This window comes from Durio zibethinus, chromosome 5 (genome assembly GCF_047325235.1).
Source record: "Durio zibethinus cultivar Kanyao isolate XHJ-2024 chromosome 5, ASM4732523v1, whole genome shotgun sequence".
NCBI lineage: Eukaryota > Viridiplantae > Streptophyta > Magnoliopsida > Malvales > Malvaceae > Durio > Durio zibethinus.
Window position 1 is genome coordinate 4130739 of NC_143166.1, and position 12427 is coordinate 4143165.

Below are 12427 nucleotides of genomic sequence, written 5' to 3' on the forward strand. Positions count from 1 at the left end.
AGTTTTGAATTCAACTTTTTGCCTGTTTCATTTATGAAAGAATTAAATAGACCAGAAGCATTCTTTAAACTCTTTATTCCCCCACTGCATGATGTTGTTAAACCGACAGATTCACTAGATAATGGTGTTTAATGTCAGCACCATTAAGGTTTAAAGTTTTCACATAGTTTTATAACATTATCTAATTCATAGTATTTTGTTGAATTGGAATAATCAATTTGCTTCAAAATTTTCATTTTAAGTTATGGTTAACCAATTTGTTGCTAATGATCATAGAAGTTTTAGTTCCAAAGATTCCATTACTATGTTCTTGGAACGTGAGCCATTGATATTAATGCTATTTAACTTTGTCATTGAAGGTAATACCCTATGTACTTTATCTAGGCAAAACTAACTTGCAGCTGGTGTTTCAAGTCTTAAGAGAGGACAGTTGGGCAAAAGATACAGTGGTGGCTACATACCCAAGGCCCTCTTTCATTTAAATCATCAGTTGTGTAATCATAAAAGTTAGTCCAATGGATAAGGAGACCTAACTCAATTTACTATCGTGAGCAAACTGTAAAGGCTGAATGAGATTTCCACAATCTTTTTACAAGGACTGCCAGGTCATCCAAATATATTAGAACTGAAACTTTCTGTTGAGTAATAAATCTATCAAGAGGCAATTAACCACTCAATTCTCTATGTAGCTATTATCTTAATTCAGCATAATTAAACAGTCTAACAGAGCTTTTGCACTGCTCTTTGAGAACAGGTGCACTTAAACAAGTCTCTTGTAAAACTAAAGGTATTCATCCATATGTTTGTACAAAAAAAAAAAAAAAAAAAAAGAGAATGGTCGTTCCTGTTTACTCCATTAAAACCACAAAGAAAATCCGGCAGCAGAGGAACTAGCAGCAAAAGCTTGTTAGCAGCCAAGCACAAATGCAGTGTGGTAGATACAGAAAAATAGGAAAAACCTACCTTGACATGCCAGTGCTGCCAGACACAAAAAGAAAGGTTGGAAATCAAGCAGTAGCAGTCAGACAAGGGTGAAAGGCAGTGCCACATGCTATCCACTGTCGCTTTCTCCCTCGTGGTACAACACATCCAGGAACCTTCAGCCACTCCCTGTTCTTCACATTGTATGTGACTAATCGGTTCATCTGTCTTGCTCTCAGTGACAACATGAGCAAACCTTTGTTGCCCAAGCAAGTCATTCTAACGTGCTTTCCATAAAACTCTAAGCACCATATGTTTGGCATTCTGTCAACCTCCTTCCACAGGAGCGTCATCTTCTGCAGCTCCCATATGCAGACACAATTGGCAAGATTTTTTGTCAGCAATCCCACAAGCATGATCCGGCCCTCATACTCTGCGAGTGTGTGGTCACTCAGGTGTAGTGGGGCTGGGATAATGAATTGCTTCCATACCCCAGTCACCATATTGTAGGACACGATCCCTTCAGGGTCTGACCGCATGAAGTAAAGTGTGTGATCAATGGAAACTGCTTGTGACTGAAAGTTCAATGATAGTGGTAGCTTAATTTTTGAGGCAATGCTTCCTGGTCGACTCCATGAATTCTTCACTGAGTCATAAACTTCATACTCTCCATCACACCCCAACCACACGACCTTGTAGCCTCTACTGGTCGAATTTCCATTCAGAGTCATTCCCACAGCAACACGTGACCACACTTTAACTGACCTAGCTGGCAACTCTTTAAATGACTGAGTCAAAGGGTTGCAGACATAGAAGTTCCTATGACCAATATCAAGAAAACAAACTAGACCACCTGCAGAAGCAACTGGAAGAGCAATCATCTTTGCTGGCAGAAAAGAGATTGTGCGGTGGTGCCATTTCCTAATGGAAGGGTCATACATGGCTCCAACATTTATATTTTCATGAGTAATGGTATAGAACCAGGGATTGGCCTGTGGGATTTCAGCACAATGCAGAGAGAAACTTTGCGAGTCCAGCAAGGAATTCCATTTATGGCAAACCGAGCGGAAGCGGTAGAATGCGGCAATGGGAAGTCTAGCAATGACAGCTTCAAAAAGGTCTTCGGGGAATTCTTTCCAAATTTCTTGTTCCAGAACCTCAGGTGTAGGGGTACTTTCAAGTAATTTCCCTCGGTTCCGCTCCTTTCGGGATTTCTTGCTTGGTGGTGGCTTGAAAGGTTCCAACATCTTATAATTTCCAGATTTCCCAGCAGCCATTACAAGACTGTAGTAATCATCTACAGAAGTATCATCGATATTGGGCAAGCACCACCTACATGACAGCTAGCATGAGTTAGTCAACTTTCATACTTTCTAGTTCAACTTGAAACAACCTGAATGATTACTTGATAACTACAATAAATTTTCGATCATTCAGCTTAAGCATGTTTAAATCTTTAGTAGAAGTGTCCATTGCACCATTGAGCATATCAATATTCACATGGAACATATTAGAGTTTCATGATATGTTTAATTAGACAAGCCTAAAGAGATTGTTCATCAACTTTCCTCACCATCTTATTGCTCAACAGATGCAGCAAATGTACATGATTACCAATCTTCCATATTAGTTAGGTTTATACTAAGTTTATAGGAAACCAAAAAAAAAAAAAAAAAGAAAAATGTTTTAGCAACATTTACAAATGGATGGTGGCAGTGCACACCTGGAAAAGAAAAGAATTGTTGTCAACAAATCTTTGTTACTCAACACAACTGGATTTTTTTTTTTTTTTGAATCACTAGTAAATTAACTTTTTATTTTCCTTCGCATTTAGGAAGGAAAAAGAAGCCAATGAAGTCTTGGTTTAGTGGCAAGGAGGAGGCCCCAGAACCTTAAGATCCTAGGTTCAAAGTTCCACTGTTTGTGGATTTGGTTGTTTAGTTAAGTTCTAGTTTATTAATTGATTATTCAGTGATGTAATAGTTGATTATATGATTGTGATACTTGATTACGAGTGAATGTAATACTTAATTATGAGTGTAATTTAAAAAAAAAAAGGAAGAAAAAAAGAAAATTGAAAAGAGCTGATTACTCAGATATTCATATAGCAAACAATTAACAAATGAGATTCAACATTCATAGTTAACCATAATCACATACTAATCAACCAAGAAGAAATATTCAAGTATCATTTATCAAAAGGCAATGGTCAACAAGTTCAAAGTTGACCATGACAAGATAAAAGAAACAGCATCAATACCTAATAAAGAAGGGGGAACAGGAAACACTGAAAATTGTAAAAACGGGAAAAGGAAAACAAAAGCAAAAAGGAGTAAAAGAGAATCTACATGATTGGAATAGGATACAAGAATAATGGTAAAAACCTAAAACTGTTATAACCCACTAAATCTTGAAAAAGAAAAAAGTGGAAATTGGGAAAATAATGATATAAATGCCTCGAAAATTTTAATGTAATAAACATGGGGAAGCCACTGAAAAAAGAAAAAAAATGACAGAAAAAAACGACAATGGCATAACAGCAATTATACAAAAATCTCAACAAAGAGAAATGCAAGGAAAGAAACTAACATTATCGGGCAACATAGGGACACAAGATAACCTAAGACTATATCACCTAATTGTTGTCCAAAAAATAGAACCGAGAAATGGCAAAGCAGAGAAGAAAAAAAATATATAGAAAGAAATACAGAAATGTAGGTGAGAGAGCAAGAAGGAATTGAAGAGATCTATGTGAAGAGAGAAGGGAAAGGAAAGGAAAGGAACCTGCGGTGATGGTCGTCGGAAGGAGGAGGCAGTTGGTGAAAGTGAAGAAGGTGAAAAGGAGAGGGAGAAGGAGGAGAGCCGTGGAGTTGCAAGAGCTCTTGATGCTGACCGATGAGTTGCCTGTCCATGGCCAGCCCTTTCATGCCCCAATAGCCCCTCCCCAACAACACCAACAACAACAAAATATGAAATTTCCTTCTGTCTTTTTTCTTCGGCTCTCCCTTCTTATAAAATGACCTTTTTTTTCTTCTTTAATTCTCTGTGTCTTTTTTCTCCCTTTGAAACGCAGCTCTCCTTCTCTCTTTTCTCTTTCATGTGAGTTAGCCAGTCATCTATTTCCACGTCAGCTGGGCCATCACGATAATTTCTTGTAATTATTCTGACCCGCACGAACCTTTGTCATTGTAATGATCCCACTTGATTTTCACCCCATTATCTATCTACTCTCTTTTCCACTTTTGTCCTTTCTTTTTTTCTTCTTTTCTTATTGCCCCCCTCTCCAGTCTCCCCCCCCCCCCCCCCCTTTTTTTTTATTCTTCTTTTCAATTTATGCCAATTATATGTAATTCCCTAATATTATTTGTCATAACGTCTAGATTCGAAGATCTATCGTTAAACATTGACTTTTAAGAAATCGTCACCAATCATTTTTGTCTAGGTGTGATTGGTCACCTAAGAAATTTGTCCCTTCAGGGAACACCTAAAATTAAGGGTCCCTAAAAGAATAGGTTCAGGTCTACTAACTAGAACAGAGTTCGGGAGTTCGGTTACGTGTGAGGAAAGTTATAGCACCCTCACAACGCCCATCAAAAGATGGTACCAGCTTAAATTTATGTTATCCAAAAGCCTTAAAATTTTATCAAGTAATTAATTGTTGAAAATTATTCTCAGTTGACTCTAATACTTTTAGCAGAAAATTGAGAAAATCCCCTCACCTCAAGAGTATGCAAGAAAAAACTACTGTTTCACTTGCAGAGGTTCCGTCGTCGGATTGGTTAAAGAAAAATCAAAATCAAAATAAAAAGGAAGGAAATGATGATTATTTTTGTGTAGGAAAAATTGATACTTTCAACTTTTTCTCAAAAATATTTTTTTGATTTTTATTTAAAGAATATAAAACAAAATAAAAGTAAAAGTAAATAAAGAAGAAAAAAAAAATAAAGAAAAGCAAAACAAAAATAAAAATAAGATAAAGATAAAAAATATTAAATAAATCTAATCTAATAAATAAAAAAATAGAAAAACAAACAAACAAATAAAAAAAAAAAACCTAGAGCAGCTCGGATCGCGACTCGGCTCGGCTCGGCTCAAGGAAGAGAAAACGGCTCGAAGGGCGACTTGGGAAGCTCGGCTCGGTTTGGCTCGGAGGGGGCAGGCACGCGCGGGTCAGAAGCGGGTCGACATTCGGGTCGGGTTGGGTTTCGGCAAAACGCACGGATCTTCTGGTTACTTAAGGTCAAAACGACGTCGTTTTGAGAGGGTATAAAAGGCACTTCCCTCTGTTTTTCGGTAAAACGCTCATCCCCTCTCTCTCTTTTCTTCTTTTTTCCTCTCCCCTCTCTCTAAAGGGCCTGAAGAACACCGGTAAATTTTTCGTCAGATTCTGAAAAAAGTCACCGGAATCTAAAAAATTCACCGGAGGTTCGCCGAAAGTTTGCCGGAAGATCACCGGTTTCTGAGATTGTTCGCCAGGAATTGGGCAGGTCGTCGAAAACTTCAAGGTTCGCCGGAATTGTTGCCAAAAAATTCAAATGTCATCGAAATTTTCGCCGGAATCTGGAAATTTCCCAGAAATTTCCAAAAAAATTTTTCGCCAAAAATTTCTAAAAAATTATTTTCGATCCCTACAGCTACCCTAACTCTTCTCAACCTTCTTTAGCCTTTGAAAACTCTTCTATACACCTCTTTTCTCTCAAATTCAGTAGCTTCGCTCACTGTTTTCTTTGTCTGTCCTTCATCTGTTCCAGGAGGTACCTTTTATAGGGGTTGATCAGGAGTTCTTGATCAATCCCAATTTCTCCTTGGACGGGGATTCAATCTTTGAATCTAATTGAACTCTTCTGATTGAATTTTCCTCCACAGTGGGATTCTTCAACTTTTAATCTTAGCCCTCAAAAATAAAAATCAAAATAAAAAAATACTAGATAATTAGAAAAGATAAATCAAAAGATATTATAGTATAAAAAAATAAAAAAAAATAATATCTGATAATCGAGAAAAAATCAGATAAAATTGAAAGATAATTTAAAAAATAATGATAACAAATAAAATAAGATAAACCCAAAAATATATTACAAAAAAAAAATAATAATAATAATATAATAAATATATAACTATATAAATAATATACATATAAATTTATTCTAAAAAAATAAATAAATAAATAAATACAGATATACATATATTAATACATAATAATAATAATAATAAATATAAAAATACATAAAATACAAAAGAAAGAAAAAAATACATGATTGAATTGGGCTTTACCCATTTGGGCCAGGCCCAATTGATCTGGGCCTGGACCTAATTGGGTGTCTACAGCTGTCCCTCTTTGCACATTTTTTGTAAAACAGAAATTACGCAAAGACGTAGACACCCAATCAAGACTCAGCTCAACATTGTCATTTTTTTTGTTTTTTTTGTGTTTTTTTTTTTTTTACCAAAGCTCCTCTAAACAGAGGCACCACGACTTTGAAAAATAAATTGCTCCTCTAAACAGAGGCACCACGACTTTGGAAAAGTAAATTGCTCCTCTAAACAGAGGCACCACGACTTTGAAATGTAAATTGCTCCTTTAAACAGAGGCACCATGACTTTGGAAAAGTAAATTGCTCCTCTAAACAGAGGCACCACGACTTTTGAAAAGTAAATTACTCCTTGACAATCATGTCCAAAGGAGTTGAAAGTTGTGTTTGAAGGAATTTCAGGAGATTATGCCCAAAGATCTTACAAATCAACCCTGATACCAAAAGACATCCTATTTCAAGGATTAGAAACTTACCTGACAAGCTTTTTCTTTTTTAATTTTACAAAATATCTTCATATCTGTCTTCTGTATGTGGGATGTTGGAACACCCTTGCTTCTTGAATTTATACACTATACTTTTCTGAAAGTAGTGTATGTTATGCAATGTGCATGAATTTCAATGCATGCTATGCAAATGTTGGGCAATTAATTCCTATTCAATGTATGGTACTCAAGTTTCTCAAGCTCTTTTTCCTTTCTTGGGTGTCAAGCCCTTTAATTCTTCAACGATCCAATTGCACTGCTCTTCTAATATCGAACCAGTGTAGCTCTCAATTATCTTTTCCACTCACATTCTTCCTTGTTCAGTTTCTCAATACTTTGGAATAAGCTTCATCGATCGATCATCTCTTGACCATCATTCAATGAATTTCTCAACACTAACCAATTTCAAAACAAGTTTCATCCACCATCATTGGGTCATTATTCATAGGTGTCTCAGCATTTATCGTTCCAAAACAGACTTTGTCCATTAATTGTTCTCATCATTCAATCATAACTTGCAAGTCATATCGATCAATTCATTTTTGTACTCATCACTTGGTTATATCACTTTTCAAGATTTGCCCCATCATATATCATTCACAACCATCTCTTTTAGGTTTTTACCATTTTGTTACCATCATCATCTTAGATTTCTTTTCAAATGAATGCAAGACTCTTTTAATCACATATTCATTCATTCATTATCATTTCAATTTTTGACAAATACAATGCAATCAAGCATTTTCTCAATTCATTCTAGAGGTGAAACAATAAGAGAACACAAGGTGAATGAAGATCTATTTTGGTACAAAATAAATGGGAGAGGAAATAAATTGGATACATGTCAGTGGGATGAATGGTATGTCCAAATAATAAATATTCAGACAATTCTCAACATTAATTTAGGATTCTTTTTCAAAAACTCATTCCATTTACTGCTGAAGTCATCTTGAGCTTAGCGAACTTTGCCCAAGTCTTTGAGGGATCTTCAAATATCTTTGATCTTGACCTGGATATTTTTCTATCAACCTTTCAGGTTTTCAATTTGAATCTCTTTTTTTTATTTTCTCATTTTTTTTCTTTTTTCTTTTTTTTTCTTTTTTTTTTCATCATCCATTGTTGATATCTTTCATGTAGCATGATTCCATTGCTTCATCACGAGCATGTCTTTTGCTCAACATATGATCATTCAAGTTGAGTATTCACATTTGATCCAAATGGACTTTTCAAGGTTGTAATGTAGGCCAAGGTGAAGGGTCATAAAAAAAATGGATATAATAGGCTCAAAACATGTATTAAAAAGATTCAAAACCAAAGGATCATTTGATACAACTTGGCATTTTACCCCCCATCATTTCACTATTTTTTCTTTTCTCACACAAAAGATTCCCATTACTTTACCCCAAGTCATGTGTGGCATTTATTTTTTCTTTTTTTTTTAGACCTTTTATGGTGTTTTTTTCTTTTTTTTCAAAAATTACCCTCTAGTGTAGAGGGTGATCCTTGGTTGGGGTTCTTTAAAAAAGAAATCGTTACAGGCTCAAAGGGGTAGCAATAAATGATTTTTTGAATGGTAAAAGAAAGATGGCCATTTTTCATCTCAATTGTGAATACCTTTCTTGAACATCATCTATTGAACAAAGCTCATGAATCTGTATAAAAGATTACACATCTTTAAGACATATCTATTTCACCTCCGGTAACAGCCTATTTTTGCTCAAATCATCTTCTCATATTAATATGGATGAGTTCTCAAAATTAAATCCCAGAATTATTGTTATCATTGTCTAAATATTCATCATCCAAAATTTGAGAATGGGAATGTGAAGTTATGAAAGGTAACAGGGCATGAAATAATGGTCGAGTGAAAGAGAAAAATGTAATGAAATGCATTGACTCGCCTTTATTAAAATGATAACAAGTGAAGTCACATTGCAAAAAGAAATCCAACAATCACTCGAAAAGAAATCCTAACATGACAGAAGAAACTTTCAACCAGCCTTATCTCCATTTTAAAATTGTCTCCCTATGCGATCAGGTGAATAATCTCTATTGACATCTTACCTCTCAATTCATTGTGACTCTCTGGACCCTTTCTGTTCTTGACTTTCACTCAGAGCGCTAACATTAGATGTTATTGCTTTTTTTTTACCAAAACTTACCATTTCATCATTGATCAACCATTGCACCTTATGCTTTAAAGCAGTACAATTTTTAGTAGAATGACCAGTAATTTCATAATGATAGTCACAACGGGCTGTAGGATCATACCACTTTGGATAGGGTGGTTTAAGCGGCTCCACATGGTTGAAGGTAATCAAATGGCTATTATAGAGTTCTCGATATAACTCTGTATAAGTCATAGGGATTGGATCAAATACAGGTTTTTCTCGAGTAGTTCGTTGTTCTCGTGAACCACTTGCTGGGTTAATAGGGCAAACTTGAGTTCTTGCAGGAACTTGAATGTTGAGGCTGTATGTGAGATCTTGAGGGCTATAAATTGATCGGTATGTGGATGAATAAGGTGGTTGTAGAGCTAGCTGGTATGGGTAGGATGCGGCATTGTTCACAGTAAAATAGTATGAAGGGTAACCTTGGGATGGATAGGGTTGATAACCCCTGAATTGTTGTCTATCTAAGCTCACAGCTTGAGCTTCAGCTTCTTTCTTTTCTGATGCCTTCTTGGTTTCTCCTCCTTTCAACTTGCCATTTTTTATGGCACTTTCAATAATTTCTCCAGAGATCACCATGTCGACAAAATTTTTAGTTACATTTTCTATCATCTTTTCATAATAGAGATGCTTCAAAGTGCTGAAAATAACACTGTAGTTTCTTTTTCAGTCAAAAAAGGTTGTACTTGAGAAGTAATATCTCTCCACTTCTGGGCATACTCTTTAAAAGACTCATTTACCTTTTTCTCTAGATTCTGTAAAGACAAACGATCAGGAGCCAAATCGATAATGTGTCAATATTGACTGATGAAGTCATGAGCCATATTGCTTCAAGAGCGAATGTGGGTCCTATCCAACTGAACATACCATCTAGCAGCAGAGCCAGTAAGACTGTCTTAGAAAACATGCATCAAGAGTTTCTCATCCTGTGCATGAGCTACCATCTTCCTGTAATACATAGTGATGTGGGTTTTGAGGTACTTTGTACCATCATATTTTTCAAATTTTGATACCTTGAACTTATGGGGGATAACCACATCAGGAACTAAGCAGAGCCCAGCAGCATCAACTGACCCATAAAAACTAAATTCTTCCACAGCCCGTAGCCTCTGCTCTAGCATGCTAATTTTGGAGCTTTCCTCAGCTTCCACCCTTATCTTTTCCTTCTCCTTTTCTTTTAAATCATCTAGATCAAGAATTGGTTCTGTTACCTTTTCAGTGAAGACAGGATTTATATAGCTATTATACTGCCCTGGGTTAAAAGCTGATGGCATTTTAGGACATGTTGGATATGCAAAATATTGTGGTGGTACCTCTTGGGCAGATTGGGCTTGAGGTGGGCCAAAATTTGAAAGGTACAAAAGGTCAGCCACTTCTTGCTGGCTTGTACTTCCTTCAACTCTTTTTTCTTTATTCATGTTATTAAGGGCCTACAGAATCTTGCTTAGTTTACTTTCAATCTTCTCCTGAGCTTTTTCTAGCTTTTCAAATCTATGAGAACTTTTCTCTTCCATTTGCCTTGCTCTGAATCTTGTGTTGTATGGATAAGCAGAGTTTTCGTTAGATGAAGCTATCATCGGACCTTGAGTACCATACTTATGATTAGAAATATTATGCTGTGCCTTATGTATGATGCTTTGATACACAAATGAAATGTACATTTTTCTGAATGAAATCTAGTATGAAATGAATGCAAATGATTGTGTTAAAATATGATCATAAAAATAATACAGATGCATACAATCAGACAAACAACATAGTTAGTTCCATGGATGAAATGAAAGTGATGCTGATGCATAATGTTACATATGATAAAAATAATACACAAAGTTTAACAATCAAAATGATTAGACAAACACCCTTTTTGTGTCCTAATTTCAAGGTATATCTATCATTGGGTAGAAAGGGCTCTATCTTAGGTGTAGGCACTCTTAAAGTTCACTACATGCGATTTTAAGGTCAGAGTCTAAAGGTCTTCAAATTGCTCCTTACATCCCTGTCCATCACAGACTAGTAAGGCACCCTAATCTTCACCCATTACAGGCTACAAGCGAAAAATGTTCAATTTGAGTAGGAGTATTTCGCTAGCCACTGCGGAGGTATTAGACCTCACGAAAGCAATAGGTACTTTACTCCCTCCTAGAGGGACGGAGCTCGAGTGTAGAGCTCATGTTATGCACATGCACATGAATGACATAATTAACAAAGTAAATAAACATGAATGAATAACAACACATATATACAACAAGGTTCAATTTCATTTGACTTTTGGATAACACAAATTATTTGCTGGCCTGACTCTCAAGGTCCCCAGCGGAGTCGCCAAGCTGTCATAACGTCTAGATCCAGGGATCTATCGCTAGACATTGACTTTTAGGGAGTCGTCACCAATCTTTTTTGTCTAGGTGTGATTGGCCACCTAAGGAATCTGTCCCTTCAGAGAACACCTAAAATTAAGGGTCCCTAAAAGAATAGGTTCAGGTCTACTAACCAGAACAGAGTTCGGGAGTTCGATTACGTGTGAAGAAGGTTATAGCACCTTCACAACGCCCATCAAAAGATGGTACCAGCTTAAATTTGTGTTATCCAAAAGCCTTAAAATTTTACCAAGTAATTAATTGTTGGAAATTATTCTCAGTTGACTCTAATACTTTTAGCAAAAAATTGAGAAAATCTCCTCACCTCAAGAGTATGCAAGAAAAAACTACTGTTTCACTTGCAGAGGCTCTGTCGTCGGATTGGTTAAAGAAAAATTAAAATCAAAATAAAAAGGAAGGAAATGATGATTATTTTTGTGTAGAGAAAATTGATACTTTCAACTTTTCCCCAAAAATATTTTTTGAAAATTTATTTTTAAGGAAAATTGATACTTTCAACTTTTCCTCAAAAATATTTTTTTTAAAATTTTGATTTTCAAGGAAAATTAATACTTTCAACTTTTCCTCAAAAATATTTTTTGATTTTTATTTAAAGAATATAAAACAAAATAAAAGTAAAAGTAAATAAAGAAGAAAAAAATAAAGAAAAGTAAAACAAAAATAAAAATAAGATAAAGATAAAAAATATTAAATAAATCTAATCTAATAAATAAAAAAATAGAAAAACAAATAAACAAATAAAAAAAAAACTTGGAGTGGCTTGGATCGCGGCTCGGCTCGGCTCAAGGAAGAGAAAACGACTCGAGGGGCGGCTTGGGAAGCTCGGCTCGACTTGGCTCGGAGGGGGGCAGCACGGGCGGGTTAGAAGCGGGTCGATGCTCGGGTCGGGTCGGGTTTCGGCAAAACACGCGAATCCTCTGGTTACTTAAGGCCAAAACGACGTCGTTTTGAGAGGGTATAAAAGGTACTTTCCTCTGTTTTTTGGCAGAACGCTCCTTCCCTCTCTCTCTCTTCTTCCTTTTTCCTCTCCCCTCTCTCTAAAGGGCCTGAAGAACACCGGTGAAATTTTCGTCGGATTCTGGAAAAAGTCACCGAAATCTGGAAAATTTGTCGGAGGTTCACCGAAAGTTTGCCGGAAGATCACCGGTTTCTGGGATTGT

General features: G+C 35.9%; 1 protein-coding gene across 1 annotated transcript; it reads right to left on the reverse strand.

Moving 5' to 3' along the window:
* Nucleotides 1-665: 665 nt before the first annotated feature.
* Nucleotides 666-3952, reverse strand: LOC111282010 (F-box only protein 6-like). Its single transcript, XM_022869880.2, has 2 exons — nt 3706-3952; nt 666-2253 (listed from the first exon to the last, which is right to left on the reverse strand). The coding sequence occupies exons 1-2, from the start codon at nt 3846-3848 to the stop codon at nt 1008-1010; spliced, it is 1389 nt and encodes a 462-aa protein (XP_022725615.2). The 5' UTR covers nt 3849-3952; the 3' UTR covers nt 666-1007.
* Nucleotides 3953-12427: the final 8475 nt, after the last annotated feature.